We start from the raw sequence: 23,760 nt of genomic DNA, 5'->3' as shown, positions 1-23,760 counted from the left end.
TGAAACGCTTCACTTGGGAGAAGGTGGCTGCGGTAGAGATCCTGCAGCGATCTCCTGGGAGACAGATCCTCGCCTTACCCTGGCCAAACGTCACCTTGCTGGGTGGCAGCTCTCGCTATTGTTTGCCCTTTAAAGTCTGCTGCTCTTCATTTTCTATCTCTTTCCTTGTGAGGGGAGTGTGAGAAGTAGGTTGGGTTAAGACATACCAGCATCTGGGCGTAAGTGGAGAAAAGATTTTTCTTCCCTCATATTAAGATGAGAGTTTTCTGGTTCAGTATTGACATGAGCTGAGCAGAGCACTGTTCAGTGTATGTTTGGACTCTCCTTCCTGTTTAACTTGTGCCTAGTTTTGTGTTGTAAGTAGCTCAGGCAAAAGAAAGACGCGTGTTTGTGGTGTTTGTCTTGTCAAAGGTGGAACCAAACTTTTAATCCAGATCTGCTCTGCTTTGCTTTTAATGTTAAAATGGGTTTGGTCCAAGGTGTAGGTGGTCTCTGTTTCACTCATCCATGACAAGTATCTCAGCTGCTGTGGAGGGCTGCAGGAGAGCGGGTCCATATGGGAGCTTTGCCTCGTTCAGCTGTGCTGCTCAAGCCCATGCCTTCAGATTCTGTGTTCCTTCAGTGTTTGCTCCATGGGAATGATTTATTTACTCTGCATTCAGGTTTTCGATAGGCTCGGGCCACTGAGCTCTGCCCGCAAGCAGAACAGTTGTGCAGCCTTCCCAGTCTATATATAGAAACAGCCTCCCCTTTTGAGGATCAACAATCCTCACACCTTGGTCTCTCTGGTAATGAACTATGTGCTGGGGCTTTATAGCTTGGATTCTTTTGGAGCTGCCCTCAGATCTGAGATTTGCAGGGGAAAGACTCTTGTTTCCTCTTGCCAGACATCTGGGTTGTTTATTCCAGCTCAGATCTGCTTTGGAAAACACAGCTGACTGCAGGAAGATATATCTGCTAAATTAACAGCCTCTTTGGGAGGATAAATACTTATGCTGCAGATAAATCTTTGGAAACTGCTTTTTTTCTTTTTTTTTGCTGTGTCCCCTTTCTTCTGGTATTGCCTCACCCTTCTGGAAGAGTCTTATCCATGAATATTTGTAATTACATCCCTGAGATGAGATAATAGTGGTGATTGTTGCTAGACCCTTCTGACCTTTGTTTGAAAGGAGATGCAAAGAAACCCAAGAAATTATAGGAGACTAATGGGAATAAGGGCAGGCAGGTGCCATTGTATATGGCCTGGTGGTTCCAGCTGTGTTTCTGCTAAGCAGCTGCTTGTCATGGTTCTTGCTACAGCCCTAATCATCCCCTGTTCTGATATTAGTGTAGCAAAGTGACACTCGCACAGGTCACAGGCAACAAGAAGCAGGTAGGAGCCTAAGGGGGGAGGATTTATCCACTTCCTTCATGAACTGAAGTGAGTCGTTGGTGTTGGGGAGGCGGGTGGCAAAGGCAAACGACAATAGATCTGTGTGGCTGTGTGAAGTTCTTAGTCCCTTTCTCAAAGGCTGAGTGATGGCAGCTTGTTTTCCACAGCAGAAATCTCTTTCCTGGCCCTCTTCCTTCTGCTGTTATTTTGTCCTTTCCCCACGCGAAACGGTGGTTTTCTTGCCGCGCTTGTGTTGTGTTGTGATGTGTTTTGGCAGTCTGGAGTGAGTGTTTGCTGGGCTGCTGGAAGGAATGCTGAACCTGTGCTATTCTGCTCTTCCAGAAACATGCAACATGGCAGCAGCCATGGAAACTGAACAGCCGGGCCTTGAAATCTTTGAAACTGTGGGCCGTGAGGAGCAGGTCCAGAGAGAGGAGCAGCCAAAACTGGAACCTTTCTATGTGGAGAGACATTCCTGGAGCCAGCTTCGGAAACTGCTGACAGATACACGGAAGTACCATGGGTACATGATGGCAAAAGCTCCCCACGACTTCACCTTCGTGAAGAAAAATGATCCCGAAGGACCTCATTCCCATCGGATCTACTACCTGGGTAAGCTGGCGGTGGCAGCCTGTGCCTTGGCTAAGCAGTCACTGCGGAGGCTGGTCGGGTTTGACCGGGCTTGAGTGCTGGGTGTTTCTGGCAGTTAAACTGGAATGGATTTCAGACCAGATTGGCTGGTCAAACGTCATGATCATAATGTCCCGTTAGCACTTGTGATGTAGCCTCCCACAGAGGTGGTGGGGTTGGAGGTGACCTATCAGGCCTGGAAAATAATAGTGAAGTGTCCTTTGGGACATGTTTCCTAGCTGGGAGGAAGGTTTAAGTTGGTTCGGTCTGGATTCTCTTACTCCAAGTATGATATCACCTCCCTAAAAGCTGTGTCAGTTTCATCTCCTTTTGTTTTAATTACAGCAAGTGGGTAGAACCATTTTTGTAGATTATAGATGCAGAGATTATAAATACAAGTTTGAGAGTCCTCTGTGCCTCAGCTACTGATGGAGTAGGTTTTTCCAGGGATTCTGGAGGGAATAAAGAGCAGTGTAGGGCAGGGACAGCTTGAAGATTAAATGCTTTTTTCTCAACGTTTTTTGTCTTGATATTGAAGAATTCAGGTTAATTTACTGTGCTTGGCCTCAGTGCCTCACTCCTGCATTGTTTCACTAATTGGTGTTCACTTGATGTATCTGCATTTCTGAATTGCAGCTGCGCTTGAAGTGTTTTGGCACCGTGAGTGATACTGTGAGCAACCTACTGGGTGGCTTTGTGGAGCAGGCCTTCTGCTGGAGGAAGGCTTTTGTCAAAAGCTACACTAGCTGAACAGATGTCCATGAAAACTGGGGTTAAGAGGAAAAGCAACGGCCAGAGCAAAGGCCTAGGAGCCAGAATCATGCTCCTGCTGAACATGGCAGTTGCTGAAGCTCTGATTTGTGATTCAAAGAGTCTTTGCATGTGCTGTGTGGCGACATAGTTGGAAAGCTGCTGATCTGTCTCTTTTCCCCTTTACAGAGGATGGGGTTCATAATCCTTGTATGATTTGTTTAAGCACATTGAGGGGGGATTAAGGCTGACCCCAGCTGAGATGAGCTCTGGTTTCCCTGTGCCGCTCCCTGAGTCAGACGTGACCTTCCCAGGGGACACATGTGGCTCCCTCTGGGCTGATCCCCGTGTGCCTTGGCAGGAGCTTTCAGCAATCTAAGTAGCACTGAGGGAGAGGAGCAGGAAAGGGACATTCAAACCTTCCTAAAGAGACATTATCTTTGAAACACAAGCTGCATCATGCTGTAATCCAGACAGGGGAATTAGCAGAAAGGCCCTCCTTTATTTTAAAAGCTTATAACATAAAAGGGCCCCTAGGCTTCAGAGAGAAGCAGATACATTTCAGGCAGTGCAGGATAAGCCTGGGTGTATTTCCCTGTTCTCTGCCTTCTCCGTGACTTGCATTTCTGTGAAGCAGGGAATTCCCAGGGCGAGACTGCAGTGCAGAGACTGTCAGTACTTTCTCTGATAGGAGAGGCCTGTGAGACTGTTCCTCAGTATCCATTGAGAGTGTTTGGGTTATTAACAGAAAGCTAATACACTTTTTTTTTTCTTTCTTGCTTTCACAATAGCAATGTCTGGAGAGAACAGGGAGAACACGCTCTTCTACTCCGAAATTCCCAAAACCATAAACAAAGCTGCTGTCCTGTTGCTTTCCTGGAAGCCCCTTTTGGATCTTTTTCCGGTGGGTCCTGATTTTTTTTTGTTGCTTCCTGACAGCATTAAAAAGTGCACAGGCTTTGGGGTGGCACCTGTAAGCCATCATTAAGATTTGGAGTTCATTGTCTTAAACATTTTAAGATTCCCCTTGTACTTGGCTAACTCTGCAGCCCTCTCAAAAACAAGCACAGCTTTCTCATCGGTGTTTGGAGTTCATGAAAACTGTGTGTGCTGGATGATTTCTCCTTTGCCAGCAGAGATTGCAAGTGCTAATTTGCATTAAAATCTCTGCTGTGAGATCCTGAGGATTGCTGAAGGAGCCTGTAGTCTCCAGTAGTCGCTGTCTTGCAGGGGAAAGGGATGAGTCCCCCTGAGGATCAGTCAGTGGCTCTGTGACTCATGCTGGAGCAGAGGATCCCTTTCCCACTCGTTGGGACGCGTGTCCTCTTTTCAACCTCTCTGCACAGCAAGCCCACAGCAGTTCCACCCCGTGCAGCACGGCGGGTTGGAGGAGGTGGGACAAACCCCGTGTGGAATTCGGTGTGTTTCTTCCCCTGTTATTTCCTGAGGCTGTCAGCCAGACAGAAAATTCATGCTGCGCTCTCCTCCCACCAGACCAGTCACTGTGCATCTCTGCAAAAGTCAGCAAAGACTCTCCTGCTCCTTCTAGAAACAACAGGCCTTCAGTCTCATCTTTCTTACACAAGGGTGTATTAGAAATAATGCTGGCCATGCTGTGGGAGAGGTGGCTGTCAGGTTTATGGTTGCGTGGTATCCCATCGTGGGGTGCACCTACAAGTGCTGGTGGCAGAGGCACAGGCAGGAGCGGGCGTCTACCCGCCAGCAGGATTCTGGAGGAGGGTGTCTGCACAGCCATCTGCTCCTGGAAGCTTGGCGTGCAGAGCTGCTCTGACAGTATAGTAAGACGTGCAGAGCAGAGGTGTTGATTGTGCTCCTCTGCCCGTACTCAGGCCATCCTGGACTACGGGATGTACTCTCGCGAAGAGGAGTTGCTGCGGGAGAGGAAGCGGATTGGTACCATTGGCATTGCCTCCTATGATTACCACCGGGAGAGCGGCACCTTTCTGTTCCAGGCTGGCAGTGGAATTTATCACGTGAAAGATGGAGGCCCTCATGGATTCACTGTGAGTTTACACCCCTGTGTTCTGCAGTACTGCTTTCCTCTGGCTAGAAGCACGGGGCGTGATCATCAGTTGCGCTGCACTAGCATGGCAAGTAGCCTTGACAGCCCTCGAAATGCAGAGAGGCCCTACAGTAGGGATGCATTCCCATGGCTGTAGAAACTCAGATGGACAAGAAATGGTAGAAACCATGGCAGCAAGGCAGGACACCAGATTTTTTTGGGTTTTGATAAGTAGCAATGTTGATAAAAGGCGACACAAAGGCTGTGCTCTTTCATGTAGTCAGAAGACACCTCAGAGGCAGCTTTTGTTCCCAGGCCTGTGGTTGAGAGGTAACTGTTCAGCACTCACTGCTAAATGTGTTACAAGGTTTGGCTGTGTAACTTGCAGAACAAGCAGCCTTTTACTCCACTGGGGCCAAAGCTGGACTTCAAAGCTGAAATAATTTCTTATTATTCTAACAAATGCTTGATGTCTGTCTAACCCTGTTGTCAGGGGGAATTTACTGTACCCTGAATTGCTTTTGGAGGACAAGATTGTGTGTTCTGCCAGACCCCTTTTAGAGTGCTGTTTTTAAGTGTGTGCCAGGCTTTTCCAGGCAAGCTGCCTTCTGATTTGTGGCTTAATCCTCAGCGCTGGTGAAAGAGGCCCTGGTGGGATCTGTGCAACTGTGGTATGAGCACAACTTTCCCTATAAAATATCTGTGTAGCATTTTTCTGTGTTTAACATTGATAGGTTCCTCTGCTGTAAGCCTGTGCATTTGAAGTCAGCGTCCATGCTACAGTGGTCTTAGAGACCTTCTGAAAATCCAGTGTAGTTTCCCTAAGTGTCCATGTGTTATCACTGCTTACTGTGCTTTTTTTTTTTCCCCACTGTTTTTTCCCCAAACAGCAACAGCCTTTAAGACCCATTCTGGTAGAGACCAGTTGTCCAAATATCCGTATGGATCCCAAGCTTTGTCCAGCTGATCCAAATTGGATTGCATTTATCCATAGCAATGACATCTGGATATCTAATATAGAAACCAGAGAAGAAAGGAGGCTAACGTTTGTGCACAATGGTAATGTATCCTGAATTAAAATCTCTGCACCTCCTCTGCACTTGTTCTTGCTAGACTGAGTGAAGTGATGGCACTAAGGGGCTCTGCTGAAGTCTGGGGGAATGGACACTGTTTATTCCACCTTGTTTGTCACATTCTGCATGTTTTCTGTAGTGTGGATACTGTGGGACGATTCCTTTCCCTGCACAGTGGAATCTGGCAGAGTGAGTTATTTGTTGAAGGCATATGGAAGGGCTCTTCTGAAACACAGCACATTCCTTTTTACTGGAACAGCCTTTTTTGTGCGGAGGAGCTGTGGGTGGAATAGAGCTGGAGGGAAGTTTCTGTCAGTGAAATCAGCCTGCAGGGCCGTTTAGAAACAATGTAGACAGTTTCTGAATAGCACTGTGGCTTCTGCTGGCCCCTCATATTCAGTCTTCATTTCTCCCCTTCCCCCCCCCCCAGTTCTGCTTTAGACACATATCCTGGAAGAAGGAAAATGGGAAATTGTGGCTAAAGCTCAGAATGCAGTGAATTAAATAAAAAATATTTCACTTCAAGTATTTAAACTGTAACATCTAAATTTTAGCTAATTTGAAATTTCTGACACTTCATAATAATGCTTTAGCTTATTTAAATGTTAAATAGTACAATATTATGTAAGTACATTAAAAATAAACTGAAGCAATGACTCCTTCTCAGATGATAATTATTTATGGAGCGCTGCTAAGTTACCTCCAGGGTAACAGGAAAAATATTGAAGGCCTATGGATATGTCATCATGTTGAGATGTTATGTAAGTCTGTTACTTTTGGTTTGTACAGTGAATGAAATACTGATGCTTTCATTCTTCTGAGCATTGATATTTTCTGTTTTAGTTGTTCAGAAAGGTTTGTTGGCTTTGTTTTCTTTCTGAAGTTGTGGCTCCATTTCATTGAGCTCAAGGAGAGAGAACATCATCTTTCTTGGTGTAGTGCATAGAACATCGAGAGACTAACTGGGCAGGAATAAGAAGAGAGGATGGCTTTGCTTTCCTACAAGAAGCTGCCATGTCAGAGAGATTCAGATCCACCCTAAATAAATCAAGAGAGCAGGGTGGAAGCAGAAAGCAAATGTGCTGAGAAGTCAGATTTGTTATTGTGTAATTGCTCTCAGGAGGGTGAACTTGGGCTACATTTGGGGTAATGCAGAACTGCTTTGATTCTGCGTCGTGTACATCACGAACTACTTCTGTTGTGTCTTATTTTAGAACTGGCCAATGTTGAAGAGGACCCAAAGTCTGCTGGTGTAGCTACTTTTGTGCTGCAGGAGGAGTTTGACAGATACACTGGCTACTGGTGGAGCCCAAAGGCACAGCCAAGTAAGTGTGGTGGATCTGGTGTATCTGACAGGCGCCAATAATGGTCCCCTGCTGTGCTGTCCTGCACAGAGTTGTTGTTTTTTCCTGTTACTTGCTGTTTCATTATGCTCTTAGCTCCTTTGGAACTATCTGCAGCGGTGGGCAAGTTGCAGCAGCCTTGTGAGCACGTGTTACTGGGGGAAGAGACTTTCCTTCTCGCAGCAGTGGTAGGAGTTGTAAGAGTCTTGGAGTGCTTTACTTAATGAAACATGAATCAGAGGCTTTGTTGGATTTTTCTTCATCCTTCCAACCTGCTTGTGCTCCTGGGAGAATATTGATGCCTGCAGTAAGTGGTAATGAGAGCTGTTCTGACCAGGAAATGTTAATTCATTTACAGCACTGAATGGGGGTAAAGTTCTTCGAATTCTGTATGAAGAAAATGATGAGTCAGAGGTGGAAATTATTCATGTCACATCACCCATGCTGGAGACAAGAAGGACAGATTCCTTCCGATACCCCAAAACTGGTGAGACCCTGATACCTTACATCCCTGTTTTGGGAAATCACAAGTTTCATTCCATGTGCCTGATAGCAGTGACTCTCCTAGCCTGGAGCAGGGGCTTGTTGGAGAGGTGTTGAGTAGTCTTTGAGCTGGTGTCCATGTGGTGGAAATTCATTTGGGGAAGCTGCTGCTGTGGAGGTTAGGTTAGTCACTGGTGACTGTGCTGATATTTCAGCCATGTGGTTACTGAGAGCTCTTGAGTCTGGATCTCTCAGGAGTTGACTGAAACTCTGATTGCCACTATTTGGAGCTGCTGTCTCAGATCCTGGGAGATCTGAGCTCTTGAGGAGCTGATTCTCATGGCAGCCCTGTGTCTCGGAGGGGATGGCTGCAGAATTACGGCCTTTTGAGGTTTTGGGGAGGGTTTCTGCTCAGCTGCTGGCAGTGCCCTGGTAGTTCAAGTTCTGAAGGACACTGGTCTCCGTGATTGCTTTTGGACTTTGAAAACAAACTCAGTGTGCTTACAGCCTACCAGGAAAGCTCTCCCATGTCATTGTCAAACAGTCAGTGGTCTGGAGGCTTCAGCAGTACAGGGGTGAGGGCAGGCTTGAAGCGTGTTAGGTGGAGTGCTGTTGGAAGCAGGAAGGTTTGACTTCAGAGATGCTGAGGGCTCATTCAGTTATGTGTATGGGGCAAGTTTGAACAGTCTGATCCTTGTTTTCCTGAGGTTTCCTGCTGTTTTAGCAGGGCCTGTTGTTCACAGTTAAAGAAGTGGTTCACTCTTTCCTCACTCCTGAAATCTTTGTTTTGGAGACATATCTTCTGTTTTGCTGACCTTCCCAGGTTGCCAAATTAATTTCACATCTTGCAGATTCCCTTATCCACTGGGAAAAGTTTTCTGCTTGTGATCCTGACTTACTATTTATTTCAAGGAGGAAGAAAGGCAGAGTGTTAGCCTGGGAATTGGGAGTGTGCACCCAGCTTTCTGAGGGCGTTTTGGCATAGCTCTGTTCAACGCTAAATTCAACTGTTTAGGAAAATGAACCAACTGAAGCCCAAATCCCTTTAAAAAAAACATCTAGGGTTCAATCTCTGGGCCTTAGTTTCCAGTCTGAGCTGCAGGGCCAATAGCCCTTTTCTGTGGGTTGTTAATGAGGGCTAAGCCTGAGGTAGTGGAGAAAGTTCTTCCCAGGGGGATGGTAAGTACTTAAATATGCCAAGGGAAGTCATCTTTACCTCAGTGCATCAGTTTTTGTGTATAAACTGGGTTGATGAAGTGGGATTACTTCACAGCAGCATTGAGAATGTTCAGGGAATGTGGAATTTGCATCTGTGGCTTCTTATGGATCAACTGGCAGCGGCTTTATTCTTCATAGTCAACCTTTGCTGTGGAGCAGGCCTGACTGCAGGTGCTGTACAGCAGGATGGGTGCTGCTTTGTGTAAAGAGTTAAACTTCAGATTTTCAGTGTCCAACACAAATATGTGGCTTTGTTACCTTAACTAGTCATGGCAATGGGTTTTTTTAAGAGTGAGCTGCTCTTAATTTTCAAAGATGCTTTTTAATACGAAATCACTTTCTATGTGGCACCTCAAGAATAACAGCCAAACAAGTAAGCCAAAGCTTGCTCTGCTATCCTGCTCACTCCTGAGCGTTTATTTCCAACTCATATGTGCATCCTTTGACTGTGGGAGAGCAGCCTGCCTGTGACAGTAGCATGGCTCTTGGTCAGCTCTGTTTGCAGGATCCACCGACTCTGCCTCGTGTTTGCAGTGTCTTTTCCCTACCTGGTTTTGTGCTGTTTCTCATACACACAAGTAGGCTTTTTGATCAAAGAGCATTCTGCTGTTTGCCTTTTCCAGTTCTGTCTGAATAACACCACAATAATCCCAGTTCCAGTCTGCCCTCTTGGAAGCAAACAATTGGTGCCTGACTGCTTACATCTCTTTTCGTAGGTACAGCAAATCCAAAGGTCACTTTCAAGATATCTGAAGTGACGATCAATGTGGAAGGCAGAGTAAGTTCTGTTCTGCTTGTTTTTCCAAATAAATATCATTTCTGTGACTTTTTTTGCAAAACACATTTTCCAGTTCAGTACAAATAAACTTTCTTAGTTGTGACAGCTTAGTGGCTTCTCTGGAGGCAGTGCACTTGGCTTGTTCCTATGCAGATACTTGGTGTCTGTGCATGCAGCAGTATTCTCAAGGCTATGCTTTCCTTCCTTACCACTGGTTTATGCACTCAGCTGCAGAGCAGAATGTTTTAGGTGTGGATGGTTAGGCTTTCTTACATGATAGATCTCTTGATTGGCTGCAGATACTGACTTTGCAACCAAATTTTCCCCAGTATCTCACCTTACAAAAGCCTGAACTTGCAGAAAGAGGTGAACTTTGCTTTCACCCTGAGATTTTGTAACAGATGCAGAAATTTCTATAGCCCAGTCCAAGATCTTTGGACAGTTGAGAAATTAATCTTAACAAGCAGATACAGTAACAGTCATATGTTATTGGGTCCTCTGTACTCTTGAGCTACTTCAGCCATCAGCCTGCTGGGACAGTGATGCTGACATAGGCCAGCAAAGGCAAGGAAAGTAGTCAGGACCCTTTGGGTGCCACTGTGACTTGTCCCCAGTCCCAGCAGGGACAGACTGCATAACTGTGTATCATGAATTAGAACCACATTGATAACTGGATGTCATGCAGGATGTTCAACACCTACTGATGAAAACAACTTATAAAATAGCTCGGTACAAATCACTTCCCCTTTACATGGGGATAGTGCGTGTTCAGGTGACTTGCCTGAGACAAGCAATGGAATTGTCAGCAGCATCCAGATGTCTCAAGTCCCAGGCAAGGCTGTGCTGGTAGCATTTATCTCGTACTGTTCTGGTGTCTGGCTGCAGATGGGGTTGAATCCCCTGTGCTCTAAAGACTCAACAATCCAAATTGCTCAAGCTGCACATAAGTCTTCGGTGTCCAGACTGTCATCATGCATGAAAACTGGTTGTGGGGGTTCATCTCAGTGTCACTGAATTGCTGCTTTGTCAACAGATTGCAGATGTTGTGGATAAAGAGCTAGTTCAGCCGTTCGAGATCCTCTTTGAAGGAGTAGAGTACATTGCTAGAGCTGGGTGGACGCCAGAAGGAAAATAGTGCGTATGTTAATCCTGTCTCTGCTTAGAGGGCTTGGGGCAATGCAGTTAGAAGCAGAATGTAGTGATCTCTGTGGTCTTGGAGCTTAAGCCTGCTTGATTTTTTTACACTTCTACCAACTTGTTTGTGCAAAGGGGACAATTTTTCCCAAAGCAAACCAGTTCTCCTCGTCTCTTTCTCTGGTACCTGGCCCTATCGCTTTGGGATTGGGCACTCACAGCCTCTAATGTGAGTGTCCTCTCAGCATCCCTGTGAGAGAGAGTGCAGTGCTATTGTCCCCATTTTACAGATGGGGAACTGAAGCCCAGAGAGGCTAAGTGAATTGCCATGGTCACACAGGAAGTCTGTGGCTGAGGAGAGAAATGAGCCCAGGTCCCCCAGGCCCTGGGCTAGCATCCTAACCACTGGACCATCCTTGCTGACCAGGCTTACTGATCAGAAAACCTGCTGTAAGTGCTACTTACATTTGCATTTCATTTTTAACCCTGTAGATGATGTAGTACAGTGTTTCTAACTCACCAGAAGCTTCTCCAGAATTGCACTTCTCCAGTTCTTGAATCTAAAGATGACTTTCACCTTTTAGTATTTTTTCTCCTCCAAAATGTGGAAGAAATGCAGGGACACATTTGCTCCATTATCTTGTTTTTTTTTGTGGGATTATTGTAGAGCTACGTTTGAAGCCATCAGAAGTATGGCAGGCTCTGCTGCCAGTCCTTTTAGGTGCCAGTATTTTCCTCTGCCAGGTACAGATGTAAAACATTTTCACAAGTATCCTGAAATTTCAATTTAAATTTTTCTGCTTCATTATTCTCCCTGATATTTTTTCCCCCTCTTTCTCCCCTAAAGCACAATTCAAATCTGGGAGAATAGAATTAATTAAACTTTTGAACCAGCAGTGCTTATGCAATATTGAAATGAAGTGAAATAAGTTCTTGTGTTGTGGAAGAGATTTGTTTATGTGGGTGAAATTTTATATGTGGCTTTATGCTTAATCTGAAATTGAACATTGAGTCCCTCAAATGCCTAGTGCTAATGAATATCTGTTGAGATTTTTAGACCTCTCTAATACTCATGGTTACATGTTATTTTCTCTAATATCTGTCTCCTCAACAGCATCTGGTCCATCTTACTGGATCGCTCCCAAACTCGGCTTCAGATAGTCCTGATCCCTCCTGCATTATTCATCCCCACAGAAGATGATGCAATGGAAAGACAGAAACTTATCGATGCTGTACCAGATTCTGTTACACCCTTCATTATTTATGAAGAAACAACAGACATCTGGATAAATGTAAGAATTTAAATTTCAGCCTTCACTGACAGCTTATTGTTCCAGACCCTATTTGTGGCACATGAGCAGTATTGGTGTTACTCTGCTGCCTGGGAGGGTTTTCACACTGTACAAGTTCTGTGCCTTTTCCATGTTTCTTGCTGTAAAGAGGTCACAGTGTGTAGAGAACAGAGGGATATGAAAGCAGAGCTGCTCTGCTTGAGGCTGCACAGAGAGTCTGTGAACAGTCACTAGCCCCCCTCCTTAGCTACATGGAGCCTGGTGAAATAGGCCTGTGTGTAGTGTTCTCAGCAGTGTGCCATAGGGCCTGTGCTATGAGACCCAACCTCCAGTGAGCTAGGTTACTGCTGTAAAAATGAGTGCTGTTCACACTTCTGCAGATACAGATCGATGTCTCTAAAATTACATCCTGCTGGAAGTGTGCCAGGGTGCAGGATGGCCTGGGAACATCAATCACTGACAGGTAGTTGGATCTTTCAGCAGAGAGCATTTGCACAAAGCCTTCCAGTGAATGATCACTGTACAGCAAGTGGTCTCTGTGATACTGTTTTCTCCTTAGTAATACTGTGCATGAGTTCAGGAGGGTGCAGTGAGTTGGCCTTTCTCCATTATTTTTACTGTCTGGAGGAATTTTTGACTGCCAACTCATACTGTATAGATAAATGCTCCCAAGTCCCTTGAAAGTTCATCCCTTGAAGCAAGACTTGGCATCATCCTGAGTGGGAAGATGATGTGAGCCCATCTTTCTTTAAATACCCATTCACTTGTGGGCTTTTAGACAGCACTGGGCAGAGAAGCCCCTGAACTCTGGCTTCACTGGGTGGCTCTCACATCCTGCCTGTGAAGTTGGAGTACGTGTGTCTAAGCTCTCTACCTAAGCTAGAAAGGCAGGTGCAGAAAAACTTTGTTTGCTGGCCAGAAGTTAGAGTTAAAACTAACAGAAAGTCTGGAGCTGTGCAGCATGTGTGACAGACACCCCCTGGCTACTAAGTGTAACTGGTTCTCCCAGTAAGGGGCTGTACTGCTCCCTGCTCATCTGAACTGTGTTGTCCATGTAAGAGAAACTTACTGTGTGTGACTGTAATGCCAAAGTGCTGCTTGTAACAATCATCCCCTGTTCTGTCTCCACAGATCCACGATATCTTCTATGTTTTCCCTCAGAGCCATGAAAATGAGATAGAGTTCATTTTTGCTTCCGAGTGTAAAACAGGATTCCGGCACCTGTACAAAGTCACCTCAGTTTTGAAGGAGAGCAAGTATAAGAGGTCATGTGGAGGCCTCCCTGCTCCAAGTGAGTGAAATTATTCTTTGGCTTTAAATTGGGAGTTTGCTGCTGGGTGGCAGGAGTTGCCATCTTAGTGGAAACTCCTGCTCTTGTCCAGGGAAGCACTTCACTGTACAGCCATTCCTCCTAAAATTGTCCAGGGGTTATCCTGTATCTGGCACGCCTCAGTTTTAACCTTGATTCTCCCTTGATTATTGCTCATGGACCACAGGGAAATGTTTCAAAAAATCAGATGGGAAACCAGCTCCCTGGGATCCTGTGCACTGCACTCCGTTAGTTGGCTTTTCCTCCTCAGTGTTGGGCCTGTTTGTGTGCTGACTTTACCAGAGGTTAATCATTACAGCACTTACAGGGCCACCTCTGGTGTGCAGGCTCCAGTGTATCTAATAGATGCGCGTTGGTTCAGGACTTGATTTTGCAAGTAAAACCAACACTATCCCATTCAGCCTTTAGGAGCAGGTTGGTAGTAGAGGGGTTGACAAAGAGTCTGGTATGGATACAAAGTGAAAAGGTCCTTAGAGAGCCTCCCTGTCTGAGTGGGCCCTTTAAAATGAATGCATGTGCTTGGTAGCAAAACCTACATGATAACTATTCAGAGAATCCCCCTCTGCTTTTAAAACCAATCATGGTACTGCTATATAAGCAGAGGTGTTGGTAGGAGAAAACTACTGGCAGCTGTAATGGCAATGCAGGAAGAATAATTTCAAGCAAAAAAATCCAAAGGCTGGGTGCTTCCAAGCTGAAGTCACAGTTTGGTCTTGCTCAGATGCATGATACTGCTGTGTGCAAAACTCCAGGAGTGGTTTTTCCACCTTGTGTGTCCTTTAATTTACAGCTTCATGCTGTGATACGAAACTTATTTGGTGTGTGTTGAAGGCACCTATTGTAAGCACAAAAAATACACCTAATTTTACTAGAGGTCCTACTTACATGCAACTTACTGGGTTTTTTTGTTATGGAGTGTTTTGGGGCACTTTTTCCCTCCATAAAGCATTATATCCTGGCTTGATTAGATTTCTCTGAATGCATCCAACTCCACCTTTCTAAGCCTCCCTAATTCCAAGGGAAATAAAGCCATCTTATAAAAGCAGAGTAGTTACATACCCTGTTGCAAAATTCTCCATTTTTGACACCTGAGATTCCCTTTGCACATGCATTTTTCAGTATAAAACCTCAATTCCTGTGCAAGGGGCAAAATACTTTAAAATGAAAGTCAAGTGAGCTGTGCAGGCCTGGTGTTGAATCTTGCATATCCTTTAACATGTATTTAACAGGCTGTTAAGTAGTACCCTAACATTTGTCTGGGGAGCTGGCAGAAGTGTGGGTCTTGTGCAAAGGCAGGTTGCTCTTGGGTTTAATCTAGCCAAAAAGCTTGGGAGGAAAAAATATTATTGTGACCACATGTTTTGTAAAGTGTAAAAGCCTAAAATCTCTGTCTGTTGGTTATTTGCAGGCGATTTCAAGTGCCCCATCAAGGAGGAGATAGCGATTACCAGTGGAGAATGGGAAGTGCTTGGCAGGCATGGATCCAATGTAAGTCTCTGCTCTTGCTGCATAGATGTCCTGCAGGCAGCAGGAGATGGTCTCTGGGGCCTTGTAAATCGGTACATGTCACGTGAGGGAGGGTCTGCTCCCTGGGAAGAGTGGACCTTGCCACTCCCTGGCGTTAAATTTGAGCATAGGTATCGTATGGGTTTTGTTGGCCTACAGTGTGGTGTTTTGATTTTGGCAGATCTATGTTGATGAAGCCAATAAACTGGTGTACTTTCAAGGCACAAAAGACTCACCTTTAGAGCATCACTTGTACGTTGTGAACTATGAGAATCCTGGAGAAGTAAAGCGGCTGACAGAACGCGGATACTCTCACGCCTGCTGTGTCAGCCAGGTACGTGTCTGCCTGGGAGGCCCTGGATAGCTGTGCTGGCTGTGCTGTGGCTTATCCCCAGTCTTTGTCCTTCAGCATTCAGCAGGCAAGGCTGCATCTGAATAGAACAAAAGTAGATTTTACACTGTGTAAATGCACCCTGGAAACTAGATTTCACCTCCCAGTATAGTTACTCTTCAGCTTCCCTCAGGCAAAAGGAGCCAGGATGAATGACTGGAAACTGTTTAAGCCTGGCTCTTTACACCTGAACTGGCTATAGAGCAGTCAGCAGAGGAGCTGAGCCTGTGGCAGCACATGTTTTTTCCTCCCTAGGATTGTGACATGTTCATCAGCAAGTACAGTAATCAGAAGAACCCACACTGCGTGTCACTTTACCGGCTGACAGGACCTGAAGATGATGCAGCTCATAGAACAAAGGAATTCTGGGCTACCATTTTAGATTCAGCAGGTAATGACATGGATAAGGAACTAGATAAGGACAACCAGGATCACAGAATGAAAGATATCCCAGAATATGCTTGCTTGAGATTTGTTCTTGTGGGTGACCAGACTTGTGTCTCAGACTTATGCTTGTGAGAGGGTCTGGGACTACCTGAGTGACACTTTCAGCCCAGCAATGAATGGGTGTAAACTGGACATGGAGGAATTCAGAGTGGATGTTACTACGTTTCTGCTGAGCCGGTAGAAGCTGTAGAAAGCTGGTTTTAGCATCAGGGGTGGTGTTTCAGTGCAGTCGTTCACTCTGCTGTATGCCTTCTAGTGAGGCAGGCATATGTAATGCTTCTGGGCTTCTGGGGAGGGACATCCATTTCTTGAATAGTTGGGTGCTGCTTCCTACTCATGTCATCAAGGGACAGCTCCTGGGCTTTTCTTTTTCCGTTTTGTTTCTGTCCCTTTCATCTCTCCTTCCTGAAGGTGTACTCCATACCTTCTGCTCTCCATGTATTAATGCAGGGAGGCCTGAGCGAGGTTTGGGAAGGATGGGATACCTGTAATGGAGGAGTTGCTACTCTTCAGAGAAGAGCAGGGGTGGGAATGTCACAGGACTGAGAAAGCTCCCTGAGGGCCAAGGCATTCCTGGCCCCTGCCTGGTCCCAGCTACAGGGAAAGTGGGGGAGAGCTTCACTGGGATTGCAGTGAGATTGCTGATGGGACAGAGTTGGAGCAGAGCTCCGTTACTTAGCTGCTTCCTGTTTAATCCTCTGTTCCTCCCTCTGCCAGGCCCTCTTCCTGATTACATTCCCCCAGAAGTCTTCTCCTTTGAGAGCTCCACGGGGTTTACGCTCTATGGGATGATGTACAAACCTCACAATCTGCAACCTGGAAAGAAGTACCCCACTGTCCTGTTCATCTACGGAGGGCCTCAGGTGTGTGTGGCATGTTGGTGAACAGTGGGGTGGATGGGCCTGAGTCACTGCACTGCTCCCCTGTATGCACAGTCCCTGCTCTGTGCTGAGGGTAGCGTGCAGCAGTTTTGCCTGTTGGGTGACTGGCTGCTTGGCCGAAGGTGTTCTAAGTGCCCATGATTTCCAGGTCACAGGCTGAGGGACTGCCACTTGTCTCAGAACAGGTATGGAACAGAGAGATGGAACTGGGAGAATCACAGAACCCCAGACTGGTTTGCATTGGAAGGGATCTCAACTGCTCTGCCACCCCTGCCATGGGCAGGGACCCCCCCCCCACTAGCCCAGGATGCCCAAAGCCCCATCCAACCTGGCCAGGGAACCCTGCCAGGGAGCTGGGGCAGCCCCAGCTTCTCTAAGCACCCTGTGCTGGGGGCTTTCCACCCGCACAGGGAAGAATTTTTTTCCTGATGTGTAGTTTAAATCTGCCCTCTCTTAGTTTAAACCCATTCCCCTTTGTCCTGTCACTGCACTGCCTGATAAACAGTCCCTCTCCAGCTTTCCTGGGGCCCCTTTAGGGACTGGAAGCTGCTCTAAGGTCATTGCGGAACCTTCTCTTCTCCAGGCTGAACCACCCCACCTCACTCAGCAGAGGGAAAAGGGCTCCCCAGAGCAGAGCAGAGAGGCAGAATCCCCTCCTAGACCTGCTGGTCCTTCTGGGGATGCAGACTAACATACATTTGGCTTTCTGGGCTGCAAGCACGCATGGCTGGCTCATGTTGAGCTTCTTATCCCCCACACCTCCTAAATCCTTCTCCTCAGGGCTGCTTTCCATCCATTTTCCTCCCAGCCTGTTGTGCCTGGGATTGCCTTGACCTTGTCTTTGGCCTTGCTGGACTAGAAAGGGAAGTGCAGATAGTCCCTGTTATATCTCCACCTCCTCCACAGGGCCTCCCATTCTTTGTTTTCACTTCCCTGTGTGTACATGAGAGGAGCTCTCCCTTAGCTCTCTGTTAGCACTGCCATTGCAAGGTATGCTCAGGAGAGTTGGCTCTGCAATCCTCCTTTTCCCACTGGTGCATAGGAGAACATGAGCTCCTTAGCTCTGCCTTGGTTCCCTCACCTCTTCTGAGCCCTGCTGTGGGCCAAGGCAGCTGCAGTAAGACTTGGTGAAGGGAAAGATTTTCTTGTGGGAAAGAACAGAGAGAAGAGAGCAGAGCTCCAGGCTCGGGGTTGGGTTGTGCCTTCAGCAGCTGCCACTCTTGCTCTCTGCCCCTTGGTGCTGCTGTGGTCAACTGTTCAGATCTGTTGCAGAACAGCTTGTTACTGGGGGAAGAGAGTTTATTTCATAGCACACCACAAGCAGGGAGAGGGAATCCTGCAGCAGGGAGCAGGGCTCTTGAAAACTTGTCATTGTAAGAATGTATAAAATATTGAGTGGAAAGTAAATATAAATACAATCTGAATTGGATTCAGAAGTCCCCTCTGGATTCCATTCCATACGTGGCTGGTGTCATTGCTGCTCTTCTACCCCAGGTACAGCTAGTGAACAATCGGTTCAAAGGAATCAAGTATTTCCGGTTGAATACTTTGGCCTCTCTGGGCTACGTGGTGGTTGTGATCGACAACAGGGGCTCCTGCCACCGAGGTCTGAAGTTTGAAGGAGCCTTTAAATACAAAATGGTAAGTGGAGCTCTGAGCCTGCAGCCAGAAACAGGTTTGAGTCCCACTGTTACCTGAGCTGAAGCGCTGATTCGGCACAGATGCCCGGCATTGCCTGTGTGACACTGCCTTGTTTTGGGGAAGGGAACTGCGCAGAGTTGAGCCGTGTGGATTTGAGGAAGGAAAGACACTCCATGGGAAGGAAATAACCTCAGTGTTTTGCTGCTCTGAACCAACTCCAGCTTTGCAGGCATGATGCAGGGTGGTTCATGAGGGTGTGTCTGTTTCCAACTAGACATGCTGTGCTGCTCACACAGAGCAGGATAGTTTACCTCACAGTGTGGGTTATTATTTAGGGCAGTTCCTGTGTCAGGCTGGAGAGGGTGAGTGTGTTTGGCCATGGGTACAGGAGCAGTACAGCCTTCTGTTTGTAACTGCAAAAGTACTGACAAAATCTTACTTGTCCCCAAGGAGACAATTGAAGAAAAGCATAGATAAGGGATGGGTTAGCACATACTTATTGTCTTTTTGGGGAAAGGGGTCACCTTTCAGTGCTGTGCCTAGCACAGTGGAGTGCTGGTGTGTGGTCGAAGCAGCAAGGTGGTTGTTACCTTTGTGAATCCTCCGAACATAACTTTTGTCTGGAACTAACTAAACCTTTACCTTTTCCTCTCCCCTCCCAGGGACAAATAGAAATTGATGACCAAGTGGAAGGACTGCAGTATTTAGCATCCCAGTATGACTTCATTGATTTGGACCGCGTTGGCATTCATGGCTGGTCCTATGGAGGCTACCTCTCTCTTATGGCTTTAATGCAGAGGTCAGATATCTTCAGGGTATGTTCCTACGTTGAGTACTTATTCTGGTGGTGCAGACAGGTTTTTTTTTTCCCTTAATCATGTAACCTCCCACGGGTGTTCACAGCACAAAGACACTTGAGCTCGCTCTAGACAAGCGAGGACACAGCACCCTGGGTGTTCTTCAGGGCTCTTCCTTTTGGGTGCGTTCAGAGGAAAGTTGCTGTAGCGCACATTTCTTCCACGATATTTCTAATTAGGCTTTTTTTTACGCTTCACAGACAACAGATTTGAAAATCTATTCACTCTATAAAGCTAGGGTGTGCAAACAGACCATGGTACCATTTAAAACCATCAGTAACAAGTATTGTAAGAGCAGTTGTGTGACCTTGAGCTGTCTCCTCAGTTCTCTCCACTTGTGTTTCTGTGTGAGGGTGAGATGCTCTTCCTCTGTAAGCCTCTTGCTGCTGCTGGGCTCTGAGAGGTGTCTGGAACTGAAATTTGAATTGAATGTCTACTGGTGTAGCTGTGGGACTCAGCCTCTCAGGGGCAGCAATACCAGCACAGCCCCAATATGTAATACCAACAGAAGTGCCTCAAATCAGAAAATTCCATTTGTGCAATTAAAGCACAGCCCTTTCCCCCCTCTCCACACAAATGTGCAGCTTTCCTCCCCAGAAGAGCATGGTGTTCTTATTTGAGAGTAACCACTGCGAAGAGTCTGGTGTGACTGCACCATCGCTCTGCTCGCTTCATCCAGCTCCTAACCAGCCAGACATAATCTTGACCTGATGTGAAGGTGTGGTGGTGTTCATGAGGCTCCCCACATTAATGCAGGCAGGGTCCTTTTGGGCAGAATGCACTTGTTATCCAGGAAGCCTGGTGTGGAAGAGGAGTGTGTGGCTGTTGGGGTAGGCCCGTTTTCCCAGAATTACAGTCTGTTCTCATGAGCTGGGCTGAGGAACAACAGCTGTTCACCTCATTCAGGTGAGCATGGAGGATACTCCCTCTCTGGAACACAAGAGAGTTTTAAACTCTTGGACTGTTGAGCTTGCAATAAATGAACTGTGCTGGTACAGCTATACCAATCTCAGGTCCCCTGTGCTGAAGGTACCTTACACAGCCTCAGCTGTTGCCCAGTTTGTGTCAGTCGAGCTCTTTGTGCTGTGAGCCAACTAAGGGAAATGATCCTCCTGAAAAACGACACCATCTTCTCTTTCTCCTCCCCTCTTTCCTGCCTTGAGGGAATAGTTTCTTTGCATTCCCAGATCAAATTGCCACACATAGCAGTATGCTCTAAAGCAGCCAGGAAGGCAACCAGGGGATGGGGAGCAGTACCAAAAAGAGGTTCTTGTGACTTGACTTTAGACTGCTGTAGTAAATGTCCAGCCTGCTGTTGGGCAAGTCTCAAAGGTAGAGATGTGTTAAGAGCTGGATATTGCTCTTGGGCTATGCTTTGTGGCTGATCTTACTTTGTCTAAGTCCACCCTGGAGATTCTTGGGATGTTCAATAATTACTTCTCTCAGGTCCTTAAGGATTGTTACATTTTTACTTTTTAAAACACCTGCTTTGCAAAGTTGGTTTTGGTGTTGGGTTTGTGGGGTTTTAGCTTATTGGTCTTTTTTTTCACAGGCCTCTCTGCAGGCTTGTGAAAAGCTTGGTGGTAGCTAAGCAAGGTGATTTGCTGAGTTCTAGGGAGCTATTGACATTCAAATGAACAAATGTTTTGAAGCCCAAAAGAACTGTGTACTGGACAAAATCCAGGTCCCTCAGCAGGCCTTGCAGGTGATACATTAGCGTGGCTTCTGATTTGTCGGTAGGACCTTGCTTGTCAGCAGCTGCCTAGTTTTCAGCACACACAGGCTGTAGCTGAACCGTGCTGACACGTCTGATCCGTGGGAGGGAGGGTGAGGATTGCTTTTCTTTTCCCACTGCAGGCTGTGGATTGGAAATTCTCAGCGTGTTTTGGGTGATTATAATTCTCTGGGATAGAGATGTGGGAGAGAGGGAGGGAAGGACGTGCCCAGATGAGGGGGTCAGGCGTTGTTTTTCCCTCTCCCTGTGCTGACAGTTTGAACTTGCAGGTGGCCGTTGCCGGAGCACCCGTCACGCTGTGGATCTTCTATGACACTGGTTACACAGAGCGCTACATGGGCCACCCAGACCACAACGAGCAGGGGTATTACCTAGGTTCGGTGGCCATGCAAGCTGAGAAGTTCCCTTCTGAGTAAGTTTGGTTCTGACTCTTGCCTTCTACTTTTCCTACTAGGAAACTTCAAGCTCTGTGGACTTGTTTTTATCCCCCTGTTCTTGGCAATTGAGTCTTGGAATCACAAATGCTAGTATTAAATAATTATTTTTTTAAAAGACCAAAACCCAGCACTAATAAACTCAATAGACTTGAATGAGCATTTACATAATTACAGACTGTTCCATGTAATCCCTTTTATCCTGGCTGCAATTAAAGACTATCTTTTATGTCTAAAGAAATGACAAACATATCTTCAATTATATGATTAGCACTCTAGAGCCACATTAAGCTAGACAAAAAGGAGTTGATCAGGATGCTTTCTGCATGCTCTAAGGCTGGATCAGCACAGAGTTGCCAAAATCAGCAGTGAATCTGAGCAAACATTAAGCTGTTGTATTGTTCAAGCTGGGGAATACTTATGAGAATAAAGAAGATCCACAGATGAAAGATCTGACTGTGATGTGCATATGCAGGAAGAACTTACAGAGGAGGAAAGAATATGTTTGGGACACACATCCATCCAAGAGCAATTTACAGTAATGAAATCACTTGTCTTCAGTGCAATTAATTTTTTTTCCCATTGAGTGGTTTTGAAAGGATGGGTGTGGACTGTGGAATGACTGGCAGATTCTGGGATGCTGGCTAGAAATGTTTGTCTCTTGCTTTTCGCAGACCAAACCGTTTGCTGCTGCTACATGGATTCTTGGATGAGAACGTTCACTTTGCACACACTAGTATTTTGCTCAGCTTTTTAGTCAGAGCTGGGAAACCCTATGACTTACAGGTAAGGCCAGAACTGGGATGTGAAGGTAAGGTGTCTGTCCTGAGGAGTCCAGAATTGGAACTTGTAACATGGCTGTGCCAGGCAGGCAGCTTGGAATTCAGGGATAAAACTGCTATTTGAACCTGGCTTTTTTTTCTTAAAAAAAGATTTTATGAGTAAACAAAAAGAAGTATTAGGCAAATGAGCAGTTAAGGCTGGTCCCACAGAGATCTGCTCTTTGGAGGCAGTACAGCAGTGTTTGCTCAGCACGGAACAAGCTTAACCATTTGATTAGACCCTGCTGGTTTGGGGCAGGTGTAGCCCAGGTATCCCAGTCTGTGGTGCAGACCTGGAGGCATGCTGGTTTCCATGATGGCTCAGCTGGGCCAGGCTCATCTCCTGCAGTACAGCACCAGTGGCAATCGAGTACAATGAGTTGTGTCAGGGTTCCAGCCAGCAGCAGAGGATGGGATGTATCTTTAGCTCAAGAACAGCATTAACACAGGGATCTCCTGGAGAGAGTCCAGCGGAGGCTACGAAGATGATTAAAGGACTGGAGCATCTCCCCTATGAGGATAGGCTGAAAGAACTGGGGCTGTTCAGCCTTGAGAAAAGAAGACTGAGAGGGGATCTTATTAATGTTTATAAATATCTGAAGTGCAGGACACGGGGAAATGACCAGCAGTGTCTGTGGGGACAGGACAAGGGACGATGGTCTCAAGTTGGAGCACAGGAAGTTCCCCAACAATATGTGGAAGAACTTCTTCACAGTGAGGGTGAGGGAGCCCTGGGACAGGCTGCCCAGGGAAGTGTGGAGTCTCCTTCTCTGGAGATGTTCCAGACCCGTCTGGACGCAGACCTGTGTGACCTGTCCTAGGGACCCTGCTTTGGCAGGGGGTTGGACCTGATGGGCTCTGGAGGTCCCTTCCAACCCCCATGATTCTGTGACTCTGTGATTACAGAAATGTTTTTGAATGTGACTCTGGAGACCAGTTTAAATGTTGTTTCCTGCAACTCTCATAGATACTTACAACCTTCTTTTATATTTTAGATCTACCCTCAGGAGAGACACAGTATAAGGGTACCTGAGTCAGGAGAGCACTACGAACTCCATCTACTGTATTACCTGCAAGAGAATCTGGGCTCTCGTATTGCTGCCCTGAAGGCAATGTAACTGACCTCTGCAGAACTCTGCTGGCTGCTTCACTGAAGGAGGAGACGTAGGAACCTAGAGAAAAAAAACAGGATGGAACATTACATTTTGGTGCCTGCCACATGTACACACACAAACACAGATACTTTTTTAAAAGTAAATTTGGTGCCATACAGGAAAAGTACAGTGACCTAATAACTTTAAAGCTTAAGATGTAAATAAAATCAAATGTCTGTGGTATCATGCAGTACCATGGGTGTTCTCTTGGGGGAGGAGCTGAAACTGAAAATAACGTACTTCTACAGCACCAGGTCATCACTTTTTAAAAGCATTATGACATAATTGATGTATTTTTACAGTGTGTTCCCTGGTATCTTACTACATACTACTGGATGATTTACTCACTACACAGCAAGAGTTTACCTGAATGGTTACAACTTGTATTACAGTTTAAATGCTATCATATAGCTTTTATGCCTCATGAAAGGGATGTGTCTCACTCCTTAGAAGCTGGTCACAAGTTA

General features: G+C 46.3%; 1 protein-coding gene across 3 annotated transcripts; it reads left to right on the top strand.

Moving 5' to 3' along the window:
* Positions 1–1,722: 1,722 nt before the first annotated feature.
* Positions 1,723–23,476, top strand: DPP8 (dipeptidyl peptidase 8; the record flags this gene model as incomplete). Of its 3 annotated transcripts, XM_084267976.1 has the most annotated exons (19): positions 1,723–1,984; positions 3,544–3,656; positions 4,603–4,776; positions 5,666–5,834; positions 7,063–7,173; positions 7,550–7,678; positions 9,609–9,670; positions 10,704–10,804; positions 11,919–12,096; positions 13,228–13,387; positions 14,835–14,914; positions 15,114–15,266; positions 15,579–15,714; positions 16,488–16,633; positions 18,146–18,292; positions 18,955–19,107; positions 21,154–21,296; positions 21,993–22,104; positions 23,135–23,476. In XM_084267976.1, 19 exons carry the CDS (start codon positions 1,726–1,728, stop codon positions 23,255–23,257), a joined length of 2,649 nt encoding a protein of 882 aa, XP_084124102.1. In that variant the 3' UTR covers positions 23,258–23,476. The 3 variants fall into 3 exon arrangements, with proteins under 3 accessions (XP_084124102.1, XP_084124103.1, XP_084124101.1); XM_084267977.1 differs by lacking the exon at positions 18,955–19,107 and having other exon boundaries at positions 1,726–1,984; XM_084267975.1 differs by lacking the exons at positions 18,146–18,292; positions 18,955–19,107 and having other exon boundaries at positions 1,726–1,984.
* Positions 23,477–23,760: the final 284 nt, after the last annotated feature.

This window comes from Gallinula chloropus (genome assembly GCF_964237585.1).
Source record: "Gallinula chloropus genome assembly, chromosome: 9".
NCBI lineage: Eukaryota > Metazoa > Chordata > Aves > Gruiformes > Rallidae > Gallinula > Gallinula chloropus.
This window is presented reverse-complemented; position numbering and strand designations above follow the sequence as displayed.